Source organism: Labrus mixtus, chromosome 5, assembly GCF_963584025.1.
Source record: "Labrus mixtus chromosome 5, fLabMix1.1, whole genome shotgun sequence".
Classification (NCBI taxonomy): Eukaryota; Metazoa; Chordata; class Actinopteri; order Labriformes; family Labridae; genus Labrus; species Labrus mixtus.
Window position 1 is genome coordinate 9,255,774 of NC_083616.1, and position 13,460 is coordinate 9,269,233.

Below are 13,460 nucleotides of genomic sequence, written 5' to 3' on the forward strand. Positions count from 1 at the left end.
TGATAGTTATAGAAAATGTTCTGTTTGCCGAGCAGTCAGACCGCTTTTATAAGGATTGATTTGTATTTTATACCAGCTGTTGCAAGTCATTTACACGCTAAGATTTTTGTGAATTTACAGTCACACCTCAGGTTATGTTAGTTACTGGTGATGAGTTGTCGTTGTAATGTTTTTGTGTGTCATGCTGTCCATTGCACTGAGTTGATGTAAAAATAATCAAATGTCTGCATAGCATATTTTCTGTTGGCAGGGCCGGGATGTTTTCTCCAACTTTATGTGAGAGATGATTGTGTGGTTCCCTTTCATGTCCTCCCCCTCTGTGCCATCTTTCGTTGTTAAGTTTGCGGAGAGTGTCTTTGAACCACAGGCATTTTCTCCCAGCGGTGCTCATGAGCTCTGCCAGATCCATCATCATCCCTCTCCCTGCGTCTCTGCATCTATAGCTCCTATACTGTCTGTAAACTCACAAACACAGATATACAACATGTAGACAGTCTCCTGTTGTGCTCGCTCTCACCACTCCACCATCAATCCTGTCACTGTTGCATAAAAAAAACATCTCTGAAAAGCTCCACTTACTTGTGACAGACAGGAGCACGCTTACACACAAATAAAAACATGAAAACACACACTCATGCAGATGAATACATATAGGTGCTTCATCAGATTACGAACATACAACATCAGTTAAGCAAATCAATGCATCAACACTTCTAAGACATCAGAATCAACTTGAACAAAACTGTGTTTGTGTGTCTGTATATTTCTGTGCTGATGTCTTTTTCGAAAATCTCCTGCAACAAAGAAAAGTGATCACTACTCCTGCGTTTCTGCTGTTTTAAAACGATCGTAGCTCTTTGCTGTGTGGATTAGGAAGGTGGCAGATTAGAGTCTGCTGCTAAATCACCATGGCGAAAACCTTGCTTCCAGCTGACACCTCACGCTTCACATCTCTCTAACCACACAATCTTTTGCTTTCTTGGTCACGTTGCAGCTCATGGGTGACAGTGTTTCTTGTCAAATCTCATCCTCTCATCTGACAGTGTCGTTTTGAATGTTACATGTCGGTCATTTGGACTGGAAACCCCCTCAGTACACAATGCTCTGCTTGCCTTGTGAAGTGCTTGACATTTTGGGAAATCATATATTTTTTTTCTTTTCTTGCTTAGATTAAGATGAGAAAATTGATAAAATCTTCACTACTTTATATATGACTATACTTCAAGCAGCTGGTTAGCTTAACTTATTAACAACATTTTAATTTTATTAACAACAAACTTTTGTCCTAAAAGTCAGCCGTGCTCCGTCTGACAGTAAGGGCATGGTCACACTGGCCATCTGTACCGTGCCCAAGCACGCTTCAACGCTAAAGTCCAGTTCGTTTGACCAGTGTGACCGCTCCGTATCGTGCTCAGGCACGGTACACTTCATGCACGAGCACAAGCACGCGGGTAAACAACGCTGACAGCCTTCATTATAGAGAAATCCAGAGTTTCATGTCTGTATCTGACTAAAATGACACAATATAAGACACAAAGTAGCTGTCATGCTCTGTGTTGCTCCTGTGTTGTCTTTATTGCTGCGTCTGATTAAAATGGCTTAAAATAAGCTGCTTTCATCTGATTATGATAACTTCTGACTTTGAGAAACAAGATGGTGACAATAATATCATCTCTGAGGCCACTAGATGACTAAATATTATATGTCCAATTATTTAATGAAGCCTATGTTTTACCATCTGCCTGTTTTCTAAACTTAGCAACATTCTTCATAACATGAAAGATACAAAATCATAATTTAAGAGTTGCTGGAAGGCAGATTTTCAAGCAAAGATGGATCCAGGTTTGCTTTTATCCTTTATGCTAAGCTAAGCCAGCCTGCTGCTGGATGTATAGCTTTAATATTAAGTGTCCAAATATGAGAGTGGTGTCTATCTCATTGTCTTACTCTTAGCAAGAATTCAGATTTGCCTAAATGTTGTACTTCACGTTTAGCACTAAAGCTGGAGCGTAAAGCTGTGCAGGTTGACTTTAGACATTTTCGTCTGGTATTACAACAAAAAAAGTTACCTCTTACTAAGATTCAAGAAGATACAACTATTACACAATTTCCATATTTTTCAGTACAGTTTATGCTGTGCACTGTAGTTTAAAAACAAATCTGGTACTCAGGTGAAATGTATTCCCGATCTTTTATTGGTTTACTCAGAAAATGTATCAGCTATCAGTGTGTCTGCTCTCACATGCTCTGAGCCAAACAGCCAAAATCTGTGAAAAAAAAAGAAAAGACATGGCTTAGGGGAGGAGGCCGCATGAAAGGAACAATGTCTGAAATTAGCCGGAGCTGCGGCGCTCTGGATTGTCTGATGTTGTATTCAGACTAACTAGTCCTGGGAGGAAGTGCCCCGCTTGTATGCAGGGGGAGTGTCTGTTTGCACAGGTCTCTGTCAGTTAACACTAATCTGCCTGATCTCCACCTCAAAGTCACTCACTTCTCCACATGCAAATAAACATATTCAGTCCTCTTTCAAACCAAAGCCACTATCAAACACTTGTTTGATCAGTAGAGGGCCTGCGAGGCACTTCATTATGCATTTAAAGAAAGAGCCCCCCCCCCCCCCTTGCAGGCAGCAAACTCATTGTTGTCAGGTTTTAAAAAAAAAATGTAATTACTCTCACCTTCAGCAGAGGCTGGGAACAACTACCTCCACAGCAGGCTGATGCATGTGTGTCTGTCTGAGCTGTAAGCATGGCTTGTTACTGCAGATTTGGCGTGTATACTGTAGACTAACTTTGCCCCAGATTCTTTGCTATATACATCAGTTCAGAACATGAAGCCCACCCACACCTCCTTCAACCATAATCCTCAGAACTCTGGATTTATGTAGCGTCAGAACTCGAGGGCTGAAAAGCCACCTTCATTGCATTCTCTGATAACATTCAGGCCTCTCAAACTCGCAGCTCTGTCTGCAAACTTTTTTCTTCAATAGCGCTCTTACTCCATGTTACTTCTTCAGCAGGGAAACAAAGCCTTATTTGTCACAACGCATCGACTATTTTCTCTGCTCTGGTGCAGCAAAAGGGAGCAAAATCATCTGAAATGTGGCATCTTTGCATTTAGAGAGGTTGTCTAATAAGAGTAACAAGCGTCAGCAGCATGAAGAAACCCACCTGCCCCAGAGCAGCTGCTGAATTCCTTTTTGTGTATGTTGTGTTAGTGCATCATGTATGAGTCCATGACATTGGGAGGCTAAGCATTGCTTTGCAAACAGACAGGCCTGAACTAGTAAACAGGTGCTGCTGGAGCAGCTGAGGATGAGGACATGGGGCGTCTCCACAAAGCTTGATCAAAGAGGAGCTGTCTCAGCCGCCAGTCATCCCTGCAACTTGATTTATGTCACCGTGTCAGAGAACTTCGAGAGCACTTGAAAAAACCGAAGGCAAAGTAAAGGTACACAGGTTCCACCAAGGCCTACTTATATACACAGCACAAAGAAGAAGTCATTTGTTGGTACAGGAGTATCATTTTAAGCTTTTGAAAGGTTAGGCTTTCTTGCCACTTTCTCTTTGAACCAGCATTTGACAGTGAGAGGAGGCTAAATTGTTCTGTCATTTATCTCTATGTTTTTAATACTACTCGTTTCCACAAAGACATTAAACATCAGTGTGAAAAGCTGAAAATCCCAGCTCACTGGAGAAACATTCACATTAAATTAAATCTAGTAATCATCAATGGTTTGATGCTGTTTCAACAACACTGATCACAAGCTGAAAAACCCTTTTTCAGAAGCCAACACACACACTGCTATCTCCTGAGTGGCACAGCAGAAGGAACGAGAGACAGGCAGTGGAGGAGTGCGGTGTGACAGCATTCGTCCTGGTGGAGTTTACAGATGTGTGGGTCTGAGATTCATCAGCCTTAGTCACATGGTTCTGGCGGGATTCCCCTCCTCTTTGACGAATAAAACATGTCATCTCAAAGAACAGTTTAAATGATGAGCAACACCAGACGAAAAGATGTTTCACTCTCCAGGCTGGATAAATTGCTATGTGATGAAATAATATCTAAACTTTTAAAAGCCTACATCCAGCCATACATACAGACGAGTGTGATGTCTAAAAAAAATATATATAAGAGAGAGAGAGAAAAAACTTTCTTGCCAGCAATACTTTGCCCTTGCTCAGAGCAGGATTTTTCCCTTTGAAGCGAGTAGAAGAAAAGTGAAGCCTGCTTGGCTGAAGAAGCCCTGGAGGGGGGTGGTAACTGTCATTTATATTTACAGCCTTTCCAGACACCTCGGGGGCTGTTATCCAGGTGGCCTCTGCTGAAGCTCTCAGAAGCACTCGCACCTTTTTCTGCGACTCACAGTATCAATAGACACTGGCTGACTTTGATTCAGCCACATAAAGGTTGTGAGTCATGTGCTTTTGACTGTTAAAACGGGTTGGGCTGACGCTGGAACTTGAATGCCCTCAGGGATAAAGCATTACTACACTTTGAGAAACTTTATTAGACCAGAGAGGACTCAACCAGAGGTTTTAAACTCTCTAAAAAAAAGGCTCAAAAGTGAGACAGATAATGGCAGTAAAACGACTTTTAATCACAACCTGTGTTGACTTTTAAGAAAAATATTAGAATAATTGAATTCCTATTTTGCTTGATAACCTATCAAAAGCCTGCACGTGTGTGTCTTTGATGGTTGACATACTTGTTGCCAAAGTTAATTGCTGATGCCTTTATTCAAGACAGGACTTGAACTGTTGACAGTGTAAGGATCATTTAACCCCAAAACATCTCCACACAGTATTCTCTTTGCTTATGCCTTACAAAAACCTGCTTCAGTCAATATGTAACCACTTCAAATCCAGACCAGATGTGTCTTTAGAAATGTCACCATGCCCTGCTGATAAGAAGAGCGGAGATGACAGATATTCTGTATTTTTTGGTTTGCAGCGATCCTCCGTTCAAAGTCAACCCCTTCAAACAGTCTAATCCTGTCCTGAATGAGAGCTGGATTATTGTATAACCCCTCCATTGATACGCACCGACACATGCAGCACAGCAAGAGACAGACAGACAGAGACAGAGAGAGAGAGAGAGAGAGAGAGAGAGAGAGAGAGAGGGGAAAGTTATATATCCTCTTCAGCTGGGGTTTAAAACTATACTAAATGTTAAATAGAATCATCCAGCATAAAGGCAGTGACTTAATCTTGAAAATCATAAACAGGTTTTTTAAACACAAACATATCAATTAAACACAATCTTAAGGTGTTATTTTGTCCTTTTTAAAATACATCAGCAGTTACACTTTTCATTGTAGAAATACAAATTTTGCTAAATTTTAAAGGTGAGTTTGCTAATCAAAGGGAAAGATTTCTATTTTCAAAATGATAAACTACATCTGACTTGGGAATGATTGATTTACACGATATTAAAACAAACACTTTTAGATAAAAAGACTAAATCATAAAATCTAATTATATATTCATAAATTGCTCTGTTGCCTTTTTAACAATGCAGACAGAAACTGGGTATGCAGACAATCCTTTTACATCACATATATTATTGTATTAAGTCGTCGATAAAGTAGCCCCATGATGACAAAAATACCTTTCGCATTATGTTCGAATAAACCCTTAAAAAACAAGTAAGAACTGTCGCTTTTTATGTCTTAACACAGAGGTCACAGTTTAGGAATGGTCACGTCCCTTTCTTAAATGAAAAATTGAAAGGTTTTTTTTTATCCATATCCAGAATCACAGTTTGTGTAAAACATCTCTCAGTATATCTGAACTGGTGATAGGACTAAGCCGTTATTAATGTATAATGTAATGTAAAACCTTATTTTTTCTTGTGTTTTGGTCTTGTAGACATTGCCCTCTCTGTCAATTATTTTCAAGCTTCTGTGAATAAACAAACCAGATAAAACCCATCTCTGACCAGCCATCACTTTCAACTAAGCCCCATGATTTTATGATTAAAAAAAGCACTGCTGTGAGCTAACAGCTGATTAAAAGTGATGGGAGAAAGCAGTGCTTCAAAACTGAAATAAAAAACCTAACTAATTGTGGCATGATTTAAAAGGACACTTTGAAACACTCAAGCATTCACGACAGCTGCAAAAAACACAATCACTGCTTCACAAACATTTAAAACTAAAACGTTTTATTAATTTTTCTATAAAATCTCAAGTTTTTAGAAATATATACAAACGTTCCCTTGTGCTATAAAACAGCAAAGAAAAAACATGGAAAAACTCCACAGCGTGTACAAATAAGTTTTCATTAACGAGTGCTTGATTAATTTATGGCGGGGCTTTGCCTCACAATGGGCAGTTCGGAAAGGTCCTGAGCGCTTTTCAACAGCTGCTCTCACTCCAGTTCAAACATTTATGAAACTGCCTCGATATCCATTCAAAAGCCTGCAGACACAACAATCATCTATCCGACCATTTGCCTCCATTTTCTATGGGGTCTTCTCATTGTCTGCAATCTTTCACTAACAGTACAAGTGTCTTTTTCTGCCTGTGAGGGGAAAAAAAAACATCTATTGCACATTATTCAAGTAACCCCATGGCACATCCAAATGGTTTATTCCACTCTTTTTGTCTTGGGAATAATAAGAATTTTTTTCTCTCCACCAAGTTTCTCAATAGGATAAATGAATCCAGGAGAAGCAGATTTTTTTCTCAAACAAAGGCAGCTCTTGTTGCGTGAGATGGCTCAAGATACAAAAAAAACCCCACATCCCATGATCTTCAATGCAGTTTGCATAAATAAAACATGAACCTTGAGTCTTTTGAGGGCACTCTGATTACAAAGTCTCATTTAGGTAAGGGCTTTACAAGTATTTTTGGGGTTCATAATAAAAAAGAGGGCCACCTCATACACATGTCGGAGGAGGCCGTGTAGGCTCATACTTGGTACTGTGGCCTTTGAGAGACGGGTGAGGTTTGATGTAAGGCCTGCTGCTGGTGAACACACTGGCAGCCTTCCTCCTTGTCCTCTTCTTTAGCTTCCTGCTGAACACATTCTGCCACGACTGTAATGTCTTTGAGGTCCAGATCCACATGCCGCTAGTGATGCCCACCACCAGCAGCATGAAGATCTTCACCATGAAGATCTCCACAGCAGGGATGGACGTCTTCATGACACACTCGTCCGACTCAGGCCCGCCGCCCTCCACACACTTCTGCTCGACGGCCAGGATGCGCCAGTAGTCCATGTTGAGCCTCTCGTAGAAGTAGCAGGCGATGACGCAGGTGGCTGGTACAGTGTAGAGCACAGAAAAGACCCCGATGCGGACCATCAGCTTCTCGAGCTTGTCAGTGTTCTCACCCTCTGTTTTCATGATCTTACGGATGTGAAAGAGGGCGACGAAGCCGGACAGCAGGAAAGAAGTGCCGATAATAAGGTAGCAAGAGAGAGGAATGAGCACAAAGCCGGTGAGAGCTTTGACGTCCATGCTGCCCACGTAGCACACGCCCGTCAGCTCGTCCCCCGCCACCTTCCGCATCACCAGGATCATGATGGTCTTAACTGCCGGGATGGCCCACGCGGCCAGGTGAAAGTAGCTGCTGTTTGCCTCGATGGCTTCGTGACCCCACTTCTTCCCTGCAGCCAGGAACCATGTGAGGGTCAGTATAACCCACCAGAGGGAGCTGGCCATGCCGAAGTAATACAGGATGAGGAAGACAATGGTGCAGCCGGTGCTCTCCAGACCCTCCTGGATAACATACTGGACTCCATTGTCTCTGTCGCAGGCTATTCTGTCTGCTCCCACAAAGAGTCGGATGAGGTAGCCCACAGAGTAAACACAGTAGGACATGGAGAGGAAGATGATCGGCCTCTCTGGGTATTTAAATCTTTGCGGGTCTATGAGGAAGGTGAGCACAGTGAAGGCGCTTGAGACAAAGCAGAGGATGGACCAGATCGCAATCCAAACCAGAGAGAACTGCTTGTCCCCTTGACTCCAGTAAACATCCACTGTGGGGTAGCATTTAGGAGCACAGGACTCGCTTTTCTCTACAAAGTGGAACTTGCCAGGATTGCTGCATGTCTGCCTGCTGCCACTGTCCTTCAGGAGCAAGTCCTGCCCGCTGAGAGGCCGCTGGGGCCTGAAGTCTGGAGGTTGGGTGTGGGAGACTTTGGGAGGCTCGTCAGAGCCATTGTTGGGCGCCTCCATGCAGAGGTTGTTGGGGTCGTTTTTGGTCGGCAGCCGGGAGCAGTCCAGAGAGTCAGGCCAGGGGAAGTTAAACTGCTCCAAGATGGGTGAGCATTTCAGCTTGACCTGCTCACACATCACTCTGCATGCTGGGATGGGGTTGGACACCTGCTCGGTGCACATGGGCGCATACAGCGAACACAGGAAGAATTTAAGATGACTGTGGCATCCAAACTGTATCAGTGTCGCAAACTCCTGCAGCTTTATCGCTGCCTCTTTTTGGTCATCGTGGCCCATAAGGTTTGGCATTCGAGTCATGTTGTAACCAATGTCTTTGCACTGGGGGATGGTGATCTGTTGACATCTCCCCTCTCCTGACCAGTCCGGGTCTATGGAGCTGATGGCTGAGCCCCCATCGCTCCACAGGACCAGTAGCACACAAATCAGGCTCACTTTAACAGCTGAACACATCCTCCCCTCTTGATCTGAAGAAAAATGAGGCCAAGTGTTCACCGCTGCCACAACAAACAAGTTTCTCTCACTGTTGAAACCCTGCCACTGTTTGTGTGTGAGATCAAAAACTTACAGAACTATCTGTCGCAGGACCAGCGACTCCTCATTTTAGGTTTCAAGGATTTAAGAAAAACATAAATCCGAAAACAGTCCGAAAATGTTTCCTCTCTGTTGGTCGCGTGCGTTCAGGTCCATGCTTTCACGCGCTTAGTTTGTTGGATCTACTTCTTCAGTCTTGCTCCTCCGCGCAGATCAGTCTGCTAAAAGTAAAGATGAATGATAATGTGCTCCGGTTTCTTCCCTGCGTGTCTCCAAAATGCTCACTTTCGCGTCCTCACGTTTCATGTCACTTTTCCGGGGTGTCTGTCCGTGCAGCGGAGCGGTGCCAGTCCTTGTGCGAAAACTTGTTCAAAAGCAACAAAAATAATTTCCCTTCAGTCCTTTCAGCGGTGGGAATGGCTGCTCACGAGGCACCCGGAACAATTACCGAGGCAGTGATATAAGTACAATAAATATCCCCAGTTTGAATTGTTAATATATTCCAGAGAGGCAGGATCACGCTCCTCCCGTCTGCAGGCAGTTGGTGCGTTTGGTGGCAGCGCTCGTCTGAGCTGGTCGGAGCCTCCGTCCCGGTCTAACCTGCCAAAAGATCCGCCTTCAAAGACAGCTACTTTGCATAAGAAAGATGACACTGACACGCGGATTATTTTCAAATCGTGCGGAACAGCTTGTTCATTACAGCAGTTTCAAAGGCTCAGTGCAAACTTCCTTCTCTCTGTTTGTTTGTGCTGAACCACAAACTTTAGCTGAAGCAGGACAGAGACACGTTTTTTTATGAGAATCACAAAATGTTGCGCAATATGGCTCAAAGGCGCACCGGACCGGAGGCGCACCACAACCAACTGATGTTAAAACTACACATATAAATGAAAGGACTCTTTTAAAATATTTCCCCCTTTTATTGCTCCCCCTTTTTAAAAGTAACAGCTTCAGAGATACCAGATGAAACTATTAAAAACAATTTTAGTTTGCAGTCAAACAACAGAGACTCAGCTGCACATTAGTAGGCACTCAATTGAAAGTAAAAGTAATGATTCCACAACTAATACAAGTAAAAAATGCATCCAAACTGTAAAAGTGTAGTATAGTATTCACATCAAATTAAAGCCATCATTATGCAGAATGAGTAGAATACATGTACCATATTTTACGTTTTATATTTTAAATGTATTTGTATCCATTTGATGTTTCAGTTTTCGCTGAAGGGTTAACATCATTTAACTCTCTTAAAATGTGTCATGTCTTCTGTAGCAAAGTTCACTGCTTTTTTACCTTTCCCTTCCATTTCTCACCTACCCCACTTCTTTTAGTTCACTTCCTGGTTTCTCTTTTACCTTGATTGGTTGTTGGATGCATTCCTTAGTTAGATTGAATTCACTTGATCACTCCTGACAGACTGCACTCCCTTTCACTAAAACCCTTTTGACCTTCACATGGGGCAGCAATTTATCCACATTTTCATAGGAAGCTAATCTAGTTTGACTTATTGAAATACCCTATGTGTCTTTTGATACCCCTTTATTGATCTGATTAATGTGAATAAAGTAAAGTTACTTGACTAGCCGAGCTTCCAACAGCTGTCAAATAAATGTAGATAAAAAAAAGTTCAATATATCTGCATGAACTGTGGCATAATTCAAGGGGAAAGTATCATAAAATGCAAATATTCAAACAGTGCATTAAATTTGACTAGTCTTTAAGAAGAGCACTTCCATGCACTTACTTTCAATTACTCCCATTAATAACCTCATGCATCCTGTGAGTTCTACATTACAGTGCAGAACCAGACCCTTTTTATATAATGCTAGCAAAATTTAAGGTGAATGTATTTGACAAAGTTATTAAGGTAACTATGATGTACTCCTTTATAATTCTGTATAATCAAATCTAAATTAGATGGATAGACAAACTGATTTCACTTTATGATATATTTTTTGTGTTCCACAGTATAGGTGAGTGTCCAGACAACATTAACAGACATAACAACAAAAGGAAGAAAAGTAATGTAAAAAGCTTCATTCTGTAAAATACAAGTTTTTTTCCCCAGTCTTTATTATTTAAAGAAGCCTTATAGATAAACAATATATTATGTCAGCATCTGTTGAGTTTGGTTTTGTGTGATTCAGAGCATTCTGTCCAACATTTTAGTCTCAAATTCAAAAAACCCCTTGCAGTCATTCCCTGTCTTCTTCAATGAAGCTCCAGCAAACCAACAAAGGTTGAACCACCATTTCTGAATGTCAGCCCAAAGCTTTAACATTGATCTACTGTCAGGCCCATGAGGAGTCTGCATCAAGATTACCTCAGAGTGCTTAGCTCTCCGCACAGTGACATCTGTATTCTCACCAGATGTGGAAAATGTTAACACTTTTTTAAACGATTTGGCTGGGATGTCATCTTAACTGTCTGCACTAAGAGCCATTAATAAACATTAAAAACAACCCGTTATTTAACTTTTGTCCATATGACTCATTTTGAATTGACCAAGATATATGCTTTTCAACACATTTTCTTTTTAATTCCTGGGAAGTTAAATGACCATTTAAAATCATTTGATATACCCTTTGTGAACCCTAATATATAGTCATTGATTCTTATTGGAGAGTTATTTTCCACATTAATTATCATGCTGCCCTTTCAGACTCATACAATATTTCTTTGATTTATTAAATCTCATAACCTTTAATTTTGGGCTGAACATGTTTCTATCTTTGAGTGAGACTTTGCTGCAGAAAAAGAAATTCCTGTAGGAAGATTTTCTATAGAGTTTGAGCTGGATGATTTATTATTCTTAAAGATCAGATAACATTAGAAACAGATATTTCTCATTAAAAATAAATGAACACAACAACATTCATAAAGCCCTGTGTTTCACTGAGTGGCTTCTGTTCTCGAGAAAAAGGAAAAGGTGCAAACAAGCTGTATGTTGAACAGAGTTTATTGTGTATTTATATTTCAACTACTTCATAGTCAAATTCTCTCATCTACAATAACTTCATTGCACGGTGAAATCTTTTGCCTGTTAGCAGGTCAGAAGAAAATGACCATCTTCCCATAGGTACAGATGTCTTACATTCATGTGTACGCCTTGTGTTGTGATAAAGTGTCCAGAGTTCATCCAGTCTCTTGCATTGGTTAGGCTCTGGCCCCCTGTGACCTGCAGGATAAGAGGTTTGGAGAATGAATGGATGGAGGGGCTTTCATCAGCCTGTTAAAGTGCATCAATTCCTGGAGAGAGTTGGCCTATATGAGACATGTCCCTGCTAAAGATACCGTGTCATTAAATAAACCCAATTCAACATATCAACACAGACTGCTGTAATTAACGGCATAAGTAAACTCGCATGATAAACTGTTGTTACAGTGATGTGAGCTGCATCTTTGTTTTGCATATAGTGTCAGTTTGCTCATGGAGGAGCTGGATGCTATCACACGCTAAAGAGAACAGGTTATGCTTTTTTTTTTATGTGTGTGTGAGATCCTCCAGACCTCACTCACATTACCTCGTAAAAAAGTTTGTAGTGCTAAGATTTATGCTGTAACCGGGTGGTGGTCCTCATCAAGGGTAAAATACAGATCACGAGTAAACACGAGTGCTTTTAGTACCCTTCTTTTTTTTCTTTTACAAGAGTCACTAAAGTGCTTTTAAAAAGTATTTCAGAAATGTGTCCGGGCAAGATGAGAAACCTGGCACCAGCGTGCCTAAGTGGTTTAAGCACAGCATATCTTAGCGGTGGCATTTCAGCTGTTAGCGCTCAGTGTGTGGAGCATGAGCATAAATATAGGGTATGAATACACTTCTGAACACAATACCCTCCTCCTATGCAGCACATGTGCCCCTCAGATATCACAAATCCAGCTGGTAACGTTTGAAGAGTATTGGTTCGAACATGAGGAGAAAATATCTCGTGGTTATCACTTTATTTTAAATAATTCCTGAAATATTGTTTACATTTCTGTTTGTTAGCTTTGATTTTAGCTTGCATGCTAGCTAGTCTCCTGTCAGATTCTCTTGCTTTTTTCCTTCCGTGTGTTCGAATTAGTTTGACTGGGAATTGGTAATGATATGCAGTCAATTTTTCTTTGTCCAAAAAGCCCAGATGCAGTATAGCAGCATGAATTACATACATCCTGACCCCTCACAATACCACGCACAACAGCTGACATGCCTGCTCCGTCCCTCCCTCTCCACTAGACCTTTATTATGTAGCTGACGAGTAGGAGTAGAAGAAAAAAGGAGACGACAGCTTTAATGTGAAGAAGAATAATGTAATATCAATGGATTCCCAGAACTAAGGCTGCGATCTGCTCTCCATTTACTGATCATACGACTTTCACGAAACCCTGTCTGGCATATTTTAAAGCAAATATCTGCCCTTATTACCGTTGCCTTTGGTGTAATGAAGCTGACAAGATAATACTGTCACACAGTCTAATAAGAAGACACAGTCCACTGCTTGTTGTAATTCATCGCCTTTGTTCTTTCCTCGCTTCTGCCTCCTTCTCTTTCATGATTGTTTTTGCCGGTCATGATGATATCTCTTTGAAAAGAAGAAGAAAAGAGGATGAATCAGGCCTGTTCACTCTTTAGCATCTGTAGCCTCTGCAGCTACTAATGTGTCTTTTATGATTTTTTTCCCCCTGTCTACCAATCCTCTGTTTCATATACAACCCCCTCCTATAGCTCATTTCTCCCCACACATGTGCATAACACACACACACAC

General features: G+C 41.3%; 2 protein-coding genes across 2 annotated transcripts in view; both read right to left on the reverse strand.

The window, feature by feature from the left end:
- adamts13 (ADAM metallopeptidase with thrombospondin type 1 motif, 13) overlaps nucleotides 1–13,460 on the reverse strand; it is a 370,029-nt gene that overhangs the window by 11,489 nt on the left and 345,080 nt on the right. The gene's annotated exons all lie outside the window — the stretch shown is intronic.
- Nucleotides 6,145–9,363, reverse strand: fzd10 (frizzled class receptor 10). The gene has a single exon (XM_061037652.1). It carries the CDS (start codon nucleotides 8,632–8,634, stop codon nucleotides 6,883–6,885), a length of 1,752 nt encoding a protein of 583 aa, XP_060893635.1. The 5' UTR covers nucleotides 8,635–9,363; the 3' UTR covers nucleotides 6,145–6,882.

Excerpts from the sequence above, each read along its gene's own strand:
- fzd10 (XM_061037652.1), bottom strand. The coding sequence starts at position 8,634 with ATGTGTTCAGCTGTTAAAGTGAGCCTGATTTGTGTGCTACTGGTCCTG.